Source organism: Hyperolius riggenbachi, chromosome 9 (genome assembly GCF_040937935.1).
Source record: "Hyperolius riggenbachi isolate aHypRig1 chromosome 9, aHypRig1.pri, whole genome shotgun sequence".
NCBI classification, from domain to species: domain Eukaryota; kingdom Metazoa; phylum Chordata; class Amphibia; order Anura; family Hyperoliidae; genus Hyperolius; species Hyperolius riggenbachi.
This window is the reverse complement of record NC_090654.1, coordinates 61,002,122-61,017,136: the sequence shown is the minus strand read 5'-3', so window position 1 is coordinate 61,017,136 and position 15,015 is coordinate 61,002,122. Positions and strand designations below refer to the sequence as shown.

Genomic DNA, 15,015 nt, shown 5'->3' with positions numbered 1-15,015 from the left:
CTTATATCGTCGCCATAGCGACGAGCGGAGTGACGTCATCGACGTCAGCCGACGTCCTGACGTCAGCCGCCTCCGATCCAGCCCTTAGCGCTGGCCGGAACTTTTTGTTCCGGCTGCGCAGGGCTCAGGCGGCTAGGGGGGCCCTCTTTCGCCGCTGCTCGCGGCGAATCGCCGCAGAGCGGCGGCGATCAGGCAGCACACGCGGCTGGCAAAGTGCCGGCTGCGTGTGCTGCTTTTTATTTGATTAAAATCGGCCCAGCAGGGCCTGAGCGGCGACCTCCGGCGGTGTTGGACGAGCTCAGCTCGTCCAGACCGCTCAGGTGGTTAAAGGGAACCTGAAGTAAGAGGGCTGATATATTTATTTAATTTTAAACAATACCAGTTGCCTGGCTGTCCTGCTGATCCCCCTGAACAAGCATGCAAATCAGAGGCTTCTGACAAAAATCTGACAAGATTAGCCAAATGCTTGCTTCAGGTGTGTGATTCAGACATTAGTAATGCCAAAGAGATCTGCTAGACTGCCAGGCAACTGGTACTGTTTAACAGAAATACATATGGCAGCCTCCATATTCCTCTTGTTACAGTTGTCCTTTAATAATAGTAAGTATGGGCATAGTAGTGGCTCGCACTCTCGCCTTGCAACAGTGGGTCCTTGGTTTGAATCACCAGTCAGGGCACCACCTGCATGGAGTTTGTATGTTTCCCCCCAAAAATGCAAATGCTGACACCTTTAAATTGGCCCTACACTAAGATGGAATAGACATATGATTAGTTTAGCAGGTATTAGGTATTAGGGCTGGTTAACGCTCCGGAACTTTTCAGATCGTAATAAACGGTGATCAGCAAATCGCTATGACTAATGCTGGATACACACCATGCGTTTCCACGTTCGATTCGGCCGTCGATACGCGTCGATTATTTCCGACATGTCCAATTCAAGCTTTGATGGACTGTTAGGTCGATTTGCCATACTTTACATGGCATTCGACCTAAAAATCATCGAAATTCGTTCGGAAATGTTCGAAAATAATCGAATCGACGCGTATCGACGGCCGCGTGCGACGCGGAAACTCATGGTGTGTATCCAGCATAATGTATCCCTATGGGATCATTCTCAAATCGCAAACTCACTGCATGCAGCATTTTGAGGGCGATTGCATTGTAATTCTTGTTCAAATAAATGTGAATCGCAAAACCTGGTAAAAACACGGTATTACGTGCTGCAAATATGCGCTTCGATTGTGGACTAGCTCTTAGATTGTGAGTCCCTTTGAGGGACATTTTTAGTGTCAAAGCGCTGCGGAAGATGTCAGCGAAAAAATTATATATAATATATATATATCAGCAGCTGCATCATGTAAACAGTAACCATCATCAGGTAAATAATACAAAGCACATATGACGTCAGTAACAGTAATATTTGATCATAGTATGAGTAATAAGATGACGGTAAGCGTTGTGAATGAGATGATGGAGTGGAGGTGTCACATGACAGGTGCAGAGGGAGCACTCGCGGCTGAGGATGGATGGAGGGTGGGAGCGCGCGGGAGGGGGACACGTGACGGGCGACGGGGACGCGCAGTGACGGCGGGAGCGTGCAGCTGATGGCGGAGGTCGGGCGGTGCTGCTGATCGGTAGCTCTGCTCGGTGTGGGGGTCCCGGGATCGGCGCCGTGATGGGCAATGAGGCCAGTGCGGAGTCCGGGGAGGCGGGGGGTGTGGGGGCTGGAGGAGGAGGAGGGGGTGTCGGGGGAGCGCCGCCAGCTTCAGCACCAGCAAGAGGCGGACAGCTCCCTCCCGGGCCCTCCAACACCGCCCCGGCCAGCGGCAGCGCCATCAGCAGGTGAGAAATGCACACTGCATTATGATACATAGCCTGACCCGAGGGGACAGTACACCCTACTGTACAGCCACACGGGGGAATACACTGTCCCCCAATACACAGCCCCTACCCAGGGACTGTACAGTGTACCATGAGCAGGTGACAGATCCAGCTGACAGATCTCTACAGCATGCAGCTTCCTCACTACACAGCTCCCACCTATACAGAGTCTGATAGAGGGGGTATTGCACTATGCACCTCAATATACAGCCCTTACCCAGGGACTGTACAGTGTACCATGAGCAGGTGACAGATCCAGCTGACAGTTCTACAGCATGCAGCTCCCTCACTACACACAGCTTCCACCTATATAGAGGTAGAGGGGGTATTGCACTATGCACCTCAATATACAGCTGCCTAGTGCTGCCCCAACCTGCAGCAGCATGTGAGAGACATAATACCCTAATACACAGCTCCCACTTATACATAGTCCAGGGTAGAGGGGGTACTACATGATGCATCTCAATATACAGTATAGCCCCCAGTGCTGTCGCAGCCTGCAGCATTATCAGCAGGTGAGGCATTATACCCCAATACACAGCTCCCACCTATGCATAGTCTGATTCGGGTAGAGGGGATACTGCACTATGCACCTCAATATACAGCCTCCTAGTGCTACCCAAACACCAGCAACATTATCAGCAGGTGAGGCATTATACCCTTATACGGAGCTCTCACCTATGCATAGTCTGACTGGGGTAGAGGGGGTACTACATTTTGCACCTCAATATTTAGCCCCCTAGTGCTGCCCCAACACGCAGCAGCATTATCAGCAGGCGTGACACGTTATATCATACTACACAGCTCCCTCCTATACATAGTCTGGGGTAGAGGGGGTGCTACATAATGCACTTCAGTATAGACCACCCTAGTGCTGCCCCAGCCTGCAGCAGCACTATCAGCAGGTGAGGTACATTATACCATAATACACAGCTCCCTCCTATACATAGTCTGGGGTAGAGGGGGTGCTACATAATGCACTTCAGCATAGAGCACCCTAATGCTGCCCCAGCCTGCAGCAGCACTATCAGCAGGTGAGGCACATTATACCATAATACATAGCTCCCTCCTATACATAGTCTGGGGTAGAGGGGGTGCTACTGCTACATAATGCACTTCAGTATAGACCACCCTAGTGCTGCCCCAGCCTGCAGCATCACTATCAGCAGGTGAGGCACATTATACCATAATGCATAGTTCCCTCCTATAGATAGTCTAAGGTAGAGGGGGTACTACACAATGCACCTCAATATACTGCCCCCTAGTGCTGGTTCAGCCTGCAGTATTATCAGCAGATGAGACATACATAATATACTAATACACAGCTCCCTTAAAACACAGCCAGAGATTTGTCTAATAGAAAGTTCCCCATAACTCACCTAAACACAACTGTCTCCAGACCCTCCTGTACCACCCTTACTAGGGGCAGCACCATTCTCAATGAAGACTCAGTGCACTCCAATATCTGACTGTCTCCCAGGCACAACCCTGTCCTATACACAGCTCCAACTAGTAAACAGTCCCCCAAAAATACATCTAATACACACAGCTCCCTCCAAGGCACATTTATCCCAGGCACAACCCTGTCCTATACACAGCTCCAACTAGTAAACAGTCCCCCAAAAATACATCTAATACACACAGCTCCCTCCAAGGCACATTTATCCCGCCACATACAGCTCCATCTAATACATGGCTTTCCAGTGAAAGTAGAGTTAAGTCGTAGTAGGTCATGTGATAGTGAAATATCGGTACAGGTTACCAATATTTTACTATGGAGAAAAGTAGTAGAATATTAAAATATATTGATGTTAACGATATTTTACCAGTCTGGTGCCCTTTTTTTTTTTTTTCTTCAGACAACCTTATTACATAAGCCTCCAAGTCACAGGCTATCCCTCTGCATAGAGCTCCATAGAATACATGGCCTTCCCCAGTACACAGCTTCTCAGAATACACAGTCTGTTCCCATATGCAGCACTCTACAGTACACAGCTCCCACCAAGTCACAGCTATCCCCCCACATAGAGCTCCTTAGAATACATGGCTTTCCCCCAGTACAAAGCTTCTCAGAGTACACAGCTTTCCCCCATATACAGCACTCTACAGTACGCAGCTCCCTCCAAGTCACAGCTATCCCCCACATAGAGCTCCTTAGAATACATGGCCTTCCCCAGTACAAAGCTTCTCAGAGTACACAGCTTTCCCCCATATACAATACTCCACAGTACACAGCTCCTTCCAAGTCACAGCTATCCCCACCCCACAAAGATCCATCAAATGTGTGGCTTTCTCCATACATAGCACTCTACAGTACACAGCTCCAAGTTACAGCTGTTAACTCCACCCCCACATAGAGCTCCATAGAATACATTGCCTTCCCCAGTATACAGCTTCTCAGAATATGCCGCTCCCCCATATGCAGCACTTTTCAGTAAATAGCTCTCCTAATACACACCTCTCTTGCAGTATAGAGGTCCCTTTACACATCCCCCAGTACAGAGCTCTCAATACACAGCCTTCCCCACACATAACTGTGCTCAATATACACCCCCCATGTCCTGAAGAACACTGCACCCCAGCTTTCACCTCCAATACCAGCCCAGCTAGTGGCAGTCACAGCAGCAGGTAAGATATGCACTGCTCTTCGGTGTATAGCTTCCCCAACATCTAGCTGTACTGTAGACACAGGAGAGTGACTTTACACTCCACTGCAATAAACAGCCTAACTGGAGTCATGCTGCACCCAATATACATCACACCCCTTCCTCATTGGCCAGCAGCAGGATTATCAGCAAGTGAACAGCTTTCAGCTGGGGGGGTGAGCTTTCAACACCACTGTGGCAGCGGCAGGGCCCTGTACTGACAGTACACAGCTCCCCTGATACACAGCTTTACCCCGGACCCTCCAACACCACCCTGGTCTGCAGAAACATCATCAGCAGGTGAGACTCACCTTACACTCCAGTTTACATTTCCCCACATACACCTCATCTACACAGGGAGGTCAATACACACTGCATCCCAATGTACATAGGCCCCAATACACATCCACTCAGTGGTCAGTACACACATCACCCCAATGTACATAGCCCCTAATACACGTCCACACAGGGGTCAGTACACACTGCACCCCAATGTACATAGCCCTCAATACACGTCCACACAGGAGTCAGTACACACTGCACCCCAATGTACATAGCCCTCAATACACGTCCACACAGGGGATCAATACACACACACCACCCCAGTGTACATAGCCCCAATACATACCCATGTAGAAGGGCTATACACAATTCAGATGTTTCTCCAGTACAATTCCACACGGGTACCCCCTATACATTTCAACCAAACACGCAGACTGTGTAAAGGAACAGTGCTCTTCAATATACAGCTTGCCACTGGAACCCCAACATTTTATTTGCTAGTGGCAGCACTATATACTGCTCCTCAATACACACAGCATCCCCAAATACAGAGCCACTCGGAAGGTGGAAGATTACACACTGCACCCCAATACCCAGGGCCAGTTCTTTTATGAAGCAAGGTGAAACATTTGCATCAGGCGCAAAGATTACAGGGGCAGCTTCTTTGTACTGTGCTTACGCTAACAGCATGCAGTCAGAGTAGGAGGAGAGCGCGGTGAAGAGGTCATTATTGGGGAAAAGCAGTTTGTTGTGCTGTGTGAGGAGTCTGGCAGTGAGGGAGGAGGCAGGAGAGCAGCAGTGTTTCATTTGACTTGCACAGCAGAAAGGAGGAGGTGGCACTTCTGTCCTGACTGAGGAGGAATTGAGTGGCTGAGGGTGAGCAGTGTGTTTATCACCGACTCACAGCCAGTCAGACAGTGTGTTATTGTGTTGAGCTGCAGCATGTCATGTCTCAAGTTGTTTCACATGCTCCCTTGCTGACTGAGAACATTAAATTGAGTAAATTGTCAGGTGCAGTGCAATCGTTCCAAATGGGGAGGGCGGGGGGGGGGGGGAGAGGGGGATCCTCACACGTTTCCCTCATGCAGCTCCCCCTTATGGTTCTTTTGGTAATCTGATATAATCTGACACCCACTAAGCCCTAGGCACCTGCCTACCTTGCCTTGTGGATGATCCTGCTTTGCCCAATACACAGCCTGACCAGGGTAACATAGACAGTCAACATAAAGCCCCATCTTGGCCCTCTGGCATGAGACAAAAACACGTCACCCCAATACACCAGTATATAAATGAGGTGGACACACTCTAGGCTCTTTTAAAGTGGACCTGAACACAACTTCCTCTCTGCTCTAAATGATGCGCAACAGCATAATAACATTTAAAGAGAAAACATTTCTTTGTTACAGCTGATTCAAATCTTGAAATAAACCTGCACTGTGTCTACTTCCTGCTTTCATGCAAGCAGCCATATTGTTAACCTCCTGTGCTTTCAGATGAGCTTATCTGCCGTGGCAGTCAGGTGATACAGGGGAGCAAATTCAAAATGAACTTCCGCACACTCATGTAGATCCTCATGCAAATCCATTCACTGAAATCATGCAGCAATCAATGCTGTCCCTACAGCTTAGTGAAAAGCTGGGATCTTCGTTACAAGAAGAAAGTCTCTTGCGTAATACACAAACATGCACGCATGATATGCGCTCCTATTCCTTAGATAGGTTTAGATGTGCTGAATGGGTGCATGTTTGTGCTATGCATGTTACAGGGCCAGAGTTAGGACACATACGACATGGAATACCTCTACACGGTGTATGTGACTATGCAAGAGACTTTATTCTTGTAACGAAGATCCCAGCTTTTAACTTAACTGTAGGGACAGCATTGATTGCTGCATGATTTTAGTGAATGGATTTGCATGAGGTTTTGCAGGAGGTTTTGCAGAAGTTCATTTTGACTTTGCTGTTTTGCTTACCACACCCCTTCCAGCACCTACTTACCGTATTACATCTGCAAGTGTTTAAATGTCCTAACTTGGAATGAGGAGCCTGGATTTTGTGTGTTTTTAGGTAATACAGGGGAGTGATAAAATTACAACTTGTGATTAGACATAAATGAAGGGCATGCTAAACTCTCTAAATACCTACAGGGTGCATTTCTCTATGTTTTACTTCTCTCCTGTGCAAGAGTTCAGGTCCACTTTAATTAGGGCAACACACAAACCTTCGTGCGTTCATGGACCACAATTGTCCAAATCCAAAAAAAGCTTTATTGGCAGGACCAAATACATTTGGCATTGCCAAAGCAAAACTATTAGTGTTAGTATAGGAGGGGGCGATTGTGGTATTATAGGCATGGGGAGGATACAGGTGACAATATAAGGGGTATACTATGTCTTTACACACACACTCTCTGTCATCATGTGGCCTCATTTACCTGACTACTGTGCCAAATAGATCTTTGTCTACACATTACAGATCTCTAATTGTACATTACAAATCCCTCTGTATGTTATTGATCCCCCACTGTACATTATAGATTCCCCTCCATACCTTAAGAATCCTTGATATGCGCCATATATGTCCCGCGTTCTACATTATTGATCCCGCTTGGTGTATTATCATCCCTCTCGGCATGTTATACATCCTTCACTCTACCTTATGGATCTATCACTCATAAACGTATAACTGCACATTACAGGATTCTGCTGTACATCATGGCTTCCTACATTACTGCTCTATAGCTACTTAATACAGATTTGTGGCTAAACATTATAGTTCCTTCACCGTACATTATAGTTCCTTCACCGTACATTATAGTTCACCCACTGCAACTGTGGGATCTCTCTGTGTGGTACAAATTCCACTCTACATTATACAGTATATCTCTCTCTGTATATTATGGCTGTCACACTGCACTTTCTATATCCCTCTCATTACATTACAGATCCCTCACTTTACATTACAGATCCCCCCGTGTATATTGTGGCTCCGTCCTTTCACACTGCACATTACAGATCCCCCTGTGTATATTTTGGTTTCTTCCTTTTACACTGCACATTACAGATCCCCCCGTGTATATTGTGGCTCCGTCATTTCACACTGCACATTACAGATCCCCCCGTGTATATTGTGGTTCCCTCCTTTCACATTGCACATTACAGATCCCCCTGTGTATATTGTGGTTCCCTCCTTACACACTGCACATTACAGATTCCCCCGTGTATATTGTGGTTCTCTCCTTTCATACTGCACATTACAGATTCCCCCGTGTATATTGTGGTTCCCTCCTTTCACATTGCACATTACAGATCCCCCTGTGTATATTGTGGTTCCCTCCTTACACACTGCACATTGCAGATCCCCCTGTGTATATTGTGGTTCCATCCTTTCACACTGCACATTACAGATCCCCCTGTGTATATTGTGGTTCCCTCCTTACACACTGCACATTGCAGATCCCCCTGTGTATATTGTGGTTCTTTCCTTTCACACTGCACATTACAGATCCCCCGTGTATATTGTGGTTCCCTCCTTACACATTGCACATTACAGATCCCCCCTGTGTATATTCTGGTTCCATCCTTTCACACTGCACATTACAGATCCCCCCCCCCCCCCCCCGTGTATATTGTGGTTCCCTCCTTACACATCGCACATTACAGATCCCCCGTGTATATTGTGGTTCCCTCCTTTCACACTGCACATTACAGATCCCCCTGTGTATATTGTGGTTCCCTCCTTACACGTTGCACATTACAGATCCCCTGTGTATATTGTGGTTCCCACCTTTTACACTGCACATTACAGATCCCCTGTGTATATTGTGGTTCCCTCCTTTTACACTGCACATTACAGATCCCCCTGTGTATATTGTGGTTCCCTCCTTTCACATTGCACATTACAGATCCCCCTGTGTATATTGTGGTTCCCTCCTTACACACTGCACATTGCAGATCCCCCTGTGTATATTGTGGTTCCATCCTTTCACACTGCACATTACAGATCCCCCGTGTATATTGTGGTTCCCTCCTTACACATTGCACATTACAGATCCCCCCTGTGTATATTCTGGTTCCATCCTTTCACACTGCACGTTACAGATCCCCCCGTGTATATTGTGGCTCCGTCCTTTCACACTGCACATTACAGATCCCCCCCCCCCCCCGTGTATATTGTGGTTCCCTCCTTACACATCGCACATTACAGATCCCCCGTGTATATTGTGGTTCCCTCCTTTCACACTGCACATTACAGATCCCCCTGTGTATATTGTGGTTCCCTCCTTACACGTTGCACATTACAGATCCCCTGTGTATATTGTGGTTCCCACCTTTTACACTGCACATTACAGATCCCCTGTGTATATTGTGGTTCCCTCCTTTTACACTGCACATTACAGATCCCCCTGTGTATATTGTGGTTCCCTCCTTACACATTGCACATTACAGATCCCCTGTGTATATTGTGGTTCCCTCCTTTTACACTGCACATTACAGATCCCCCTGTGTATATTGTGGTTCCCTCCTTTCACACTGCACATTACAGATCCCCCAGTCCCTCCCCCTCCCGTGTATATTGTGATTCCCTCCTTTCACATTTTTCATTACAGACCCCTCTGTGTATATTGTGGCTCCATCCGTTCACATTTTCCATCCCCGCCCCATGTATATTGTGGTCCCCTCCTTTCACACTGAACATTACAGATCCTTCAGCTCTCTGGCTTTACTTTTCATAACTTATTAGGATCTCTCAATTCAGGGCCCCAGGGCAGAGGTAACCTGGGACTCCCCACACTGCTTGACCCCCACCAGGTCTCTCCCCGACTGCTCCCCAAGGCCCCTACATGATATGTATAAGGATTATAACTCACCTGTCCCAGCACGCTGCTCTGTCTGTGCTTCCTGTCCCCATCTTGCTGCCTGCTTCATGTCGGTGACCCAGCGTATGTTATTACACAATAACTTGCAACGGATCTGAAGAAGATTCAGGCAGCAGGGATGAAGGCGGGAAGCATGAACCGAGCAACGTGCTGGGAAAGTTGAGTGGTAGTCCTTACACAAATCGTTCAGGGCCCCGAGTGGTAGTATGGAAAAGACTGAGGAAGGGGGGTGTCCCGATATTGCCCTGGGGAAACTGCCCCCTTGCCTCACTGGTAGCGCCAGCCTACCGCAATTTACATCCTAGTGCAACATTATGGAACTCACACTGTACATGATAGATTTCTTGTTGTACATTATGCAGCTATTTCTTAGGGCCCTTTTAGGCTGTTTTTAGGCATAGGCAAACAGGGGAGATGCATGGTCTGACACCTGCAGGAGAGGGCACCCCAGCAAAAACATAGTTTCTGTATATAGTCTATCAATTTGTTATTGGTGTCTGCAAAACTAAATAAATGTAGTATACATTATATACAGTGGCTTGCAAAAGTATTCGGCCCCCTTGAAGTTTTCCACATTTTGTCATATTACTGCGACAAACCTGAATCAATTTTATTGGAATTCCACGTGATAGACCAATACAAAGTGCTGTACATGTGAGAAGTGGAACAAAAATCATACGTTTCCAAACATTTTTTACAAATCAATAACTGCAAAGTGGGGTGTGCGTAATTATTCAGACCCCTTTGGTCTGAGTGCAGTCAGTTGCCCATAGACATTGCCTGATGAGTGCTAATGACTAAATAGAGTGCACCTGGGTGTAATCTAATGTCAGTACAAATACAGATGCTCTGTGAGGGCCTCAGAGGTTGTCTAAGAGAATATTGGGAGCAACAACACCATGAAGTCCAAAGAACACACCAGACAGGTCAAGGATAAAGTTATTGAGAAATTTAAAGCAGGCTTAGGCTACAAAAATATTTCCAAAGCCTTGAACATCCCATGGAGCACTGTTCAAGCGATAATTCAGAAATGGAAGGAGTATGGCACAACTGTAAACCTACCAAGACAAGGCCGTCCACCTAAACTCACAGGCCGAACAAGGAGAGCGCTGATCAGAAATGCAGTTAGGAGGCCCATGGTGCTCTGGTCAGATGAGACCAAAATGGAACTTTGTGGCCAAAATGTAAAATGCTATGTGTGGCGGAAAACTAATACTGCACATCACTCTGAACACACCATCCCCACTGTCAAATATGGTGGTGGCAGCATCATGCTCGGGGGGTGCTTCTCTTCAGCAGGGACAGGTAATCTGGTCAGAGTTGATGAGAAGATTGATGGAGCCAAATACAGGGCAATCTTGGAAGAAAACCTCTTGGAGTCTGCAAAAGACGTGAGACTGGGGCGGAGGTTCACCTTCCAGCAGGACAACGACCCTAAACATAAAGCCAGGGCAACAATGGAATGATTTAAAACAAAACCTATCCATGTGTTAGAATGGCCCAGTCAAAGTCCAGGTCTAAATCCAGTCGAGAATCTGTGGCAAGATCTGAAAACTGCTGTTCACAAACGCTGTCCATCTAATCTGACGGAGCTTGAGCTGTTTTGCAAAGAAGAATGGGCAAGAATTTCAGTCTCTAGATGTGCAAAGCTGGTAGAGACACACCATAAAACACTGGCAGCTGTAATTCCAGCAAAAGGTGGTTCTATAAAGTATTGACTCAGGGGGCTGAATAATTACGCACACCCCACTTTGCAGTTACTTATTTGTAAACATTTTTTGGGATCATGTATGATTTTCGTTCCACTTCTCACGTGTACACCACTTTGTATTGGTCTTTCACATGGAATTCCAATAAAATTGATTCATGTTTGTGGCAATAATGTGACAAAATGTGGAAAACTTCAAGGGGGCCGAATACTTTTGCAAGCCACTGTATCTCTCTGTTTATTATGGACTTCACATTGTACTTTATTGATCCCTCTCAGTACATTACAGATCCCCCATATTACATTATTCCCCATGCGTATTGAAGTTCCTTTTACACGAAGGGTCTAACACTGCCCCTTACAGATCCCTCAGATCTCCGGCTTTACGTTTCACAGCCCTCTGCATACATTAGAATCATTCAATTTACATCCTAGTGCAGTGGTCCTCAAACTACGGCCCATGGGCCAAATGTGGCCCCCTGAGGCTTTTTCACTGGCCCCCACACACAAAATGTATAACTTATAGATGTGGCCCACAGCACCTTTAAATATCGGTGGCCCGCATATAGAATAGCAGTGCTGGCACCACCGATCCACATTCTGCAGAAGGCAGCGCACAGTAATTTTCTGGCTTCTGCTGTCCAGCTGAACGGTAGGTTGTCACCTGGGTATGCTTCACTGTCTGGTGCAGAAAGATGTTCTTTGGGCTGAATGGCTGCTGCTGGGAGTTCTTCCCCGGGCATGATTGGGGGGAATCAAAACTGTAATGTTTTTCAACATCATTTTATGTATGGTCCAGCCCCCCAGCAGTCTGAAGTATGTTGACCCGGCCCTTGACCAAAGAAGTTTGGGGACCCCTGTCTTAGTGCAACATTATGGCTCTTACACTCTACATTATGTATGTTGTTTAAACATCATGCATTTCTTTCTTAGGGCTGTTCTTAGGCATAGTCAAACAAGGCAGGTGCATGAAATGACACCTGAAGAAGGGGGCACCAAAGGAACAACATTATTTCTGTATAAAAATCTAACAATTTGTTATTGGTGACAGTAAAACTAATAAATGTAGTAGTGTAGACTAAAAGCCTTCTATTCACAAGATGGAAAGGGGAAGGAGGGGTGATGCATCAAAGGCAAAGAAGCCTTGCCTGGGCCACCAAAATGGCCAGAAACAATTATTTATTTTCCTTGCAGACCTGATATTTGATGATACTGATTTCTTTGTGCACATTACAAATTTCCCATTCCAACAAACTAGGAGCTATCATCAAAGTAGCATACATGTATGCTAGTGTGACCTAACCGATCACCACTCTCACACAGAACCCTCCTCTGCTGGGCAACTAATAACCCCCCCCCCTCTACCGGAGGGAACTAATAACTCACCCCCCCCCCCGGTGGGAACTAATAGCCCCCCCCATACCGGAGGGAACAAATAACTCCCCCCCCCCCCACGAGGGAACTAATAACCCCCCCCCCCCCTACCGGAGGGAACTAATAAGCACCCCTTGGTGGGTAACTAATAACTCCCCCCCCCCCCTTCCCGGTGGGAACTAATGAGCACCCCTTGGGCCCTTGGTGGGAAACTAATAACTCCCATGGAGGGGACTAATAACCCCCCCCCCCACCCTTGGTGGGCAACAAATAGCGATGTAAATGCAAGCTGTTTTTATAAGTATGCTAGGATGTTGGAAATGTTGGAACACCCCCTGTATACAGTTTGGTACATAAGTGTACATATGGATCTCTGTGTATATTACAGAATCCCCCCTGTGTACATTACAGATCCTCTCTGTGTATCTGCAGTCATGTGTGTGGTTTGAGCTGCTCTACATACAGCATGAAGCCAGTATTTGAGGGATGTTGACTCCCTATAGCTGTCCTGTTCGTTGCATCAGCTGAGCAAATTCATCTGGCGTTCTATTTCATTCCCATTAGTACTTCCTAATGATTGCGCTCCCCACCCTCCACATCACAGGTCCAGCCTGTAGAGCATGCAGTCTGCCCCTCTCCCTCACACACATATCTGAGGAGCTGTTAGCTGCCTCTTATTATATAACACAATCACACAACACGTCTGGGTGTTGATGGGAATTGTGGCCCCTTTGCTGTGTGTTTTGTAGCAGAGAATATTTGTGGTGTTCTGCAGCAGTGATGATTTGTGTGGTTTAATATTGATTGATTGCACAGCGTTTGGCTGTAGTTTGTATATCGTGTATTTTCCCTAGAAGTGGATGGCTGTGCGTTTTGCAGCGGTAATGTCTTGTATCGTCTATTGGCTGCGTCCCAACAAGGCTCCATCTCCATTCCTTTGCAGCTTAGACTGATTGGGAATTATTAGTAATAAAGACCATAGATTGGTACGTGTGTAGGGGGCGAGTGGCTGCACCGGTTGGCCCGCATTAGGCCTCGCCTGCCGTCTCTTTTATGTTGCTCTCGGTGTGGCTTGTTAATGGTTCTGATCCTTGATGCGTGGAATTAGCTCTGGGCCAGGAGTAGAAGGCGTGCAGTCTCAGAGCACATTTCTCTATACCTGGGAGGGGGGCTGCCTGCACAGGAGCGGGAGGACTCAGGCTGGGGATGGAGGGAGTGGGGTGGGACAGAGCAGGAGAGAGCAGAATGAATGGGAATGCAGAGAAAATAGAATGGATGGGGGGATGGGAAAACCTTCTCTCTCTCTTTTTTTTTTTTTTTTTTTTTTTTTTTTTTCGGTACAATCTCCAGTCTGAATGAACTAGTGCTTGTGCTGCACCAATGATGTGATACCTGTGTAATGTCTGACAGCTGTATGCTGCACTCACAACACTACACAAGTGTATTCATTGTAATCTATACCATGAGTGTAACAAATGTACATATAGCTAATCTGCATAACAAGTATATATTTGCTGCACCTGCTGTATAATAGTATCTATCTATCTATCTATCTATCTATCTATCTATCTATCTATCTATCTATCTATCTATCTATCTATCTATCTATCTATTTAACTATCTATCTATCTATCTATCTATCTATCTATCTATCTATCTATCTATCTATCTATCTATCTATCTATCTATCTGTACCAAGTGTCTGTGTATTTTACCTATATGTAGGTATCTGTATACTGCTAATCTGCATACCAGGCATATCTGTATACTGCATGTGCATATTCTAATCTGCATACCAGGTATTTATATACACATGTATATACGGTACTCTAATCTGCATATCTGGTATTTGAATACATATGTACTGTATATACTCTAATCTGCATACCAGGGATTTGTATACACATGTACATTCTCTAATTTGCATATCAGGTATGTGTATACACATGTGTATATACTCTAATCTGCATACCAGGTATGTGTATACTGCATGTACTGTATCTGTATAGTATACCTTTGTACTCTTCTCTCATCTTTAAAGTATCTGTATTCTGCCCCTCTACACCACTCTATACTATCCACCATTCTATACTTTCCCCTACCCCTCTATACGAAACTATCTATACTATTTCTCTGCCCCTCAATACTATCCACACAATTGTTCTCTGTGCCTACATTGTATAGTCTAATCTGTGTACTGAGAATCTGTATACTGTGTTTATACACTAGTTAATATCCTGAATACCA

At 46.2% G+C, this 15,015-nt stretch overlaps 1 protein-coding gene across 1 annotated transcript in view; it reads left to right on the top strand.

Moving 5' to 3' along the window:
• Positions 1 to 1,675: 1,675 nt before the first annotated feature.
• Positions 1,676 to 15,015, top strand: part of BSN (bassoon presynaptic cytomatrix protein) — a 243,406-nt gene continuing 230,066 nt past the window's right edge. Inside the window, exon 1 of the mRNA XM_068254826.1 lies at positions 1,676 to 1,842. Within this exon, the coding sequence (XP_068110927.1) occupies positions 1,676 to 1,842 (167 nt within the window). The remainder of the gene's footprint in view (positions 1,843 to 15,015) is intronic.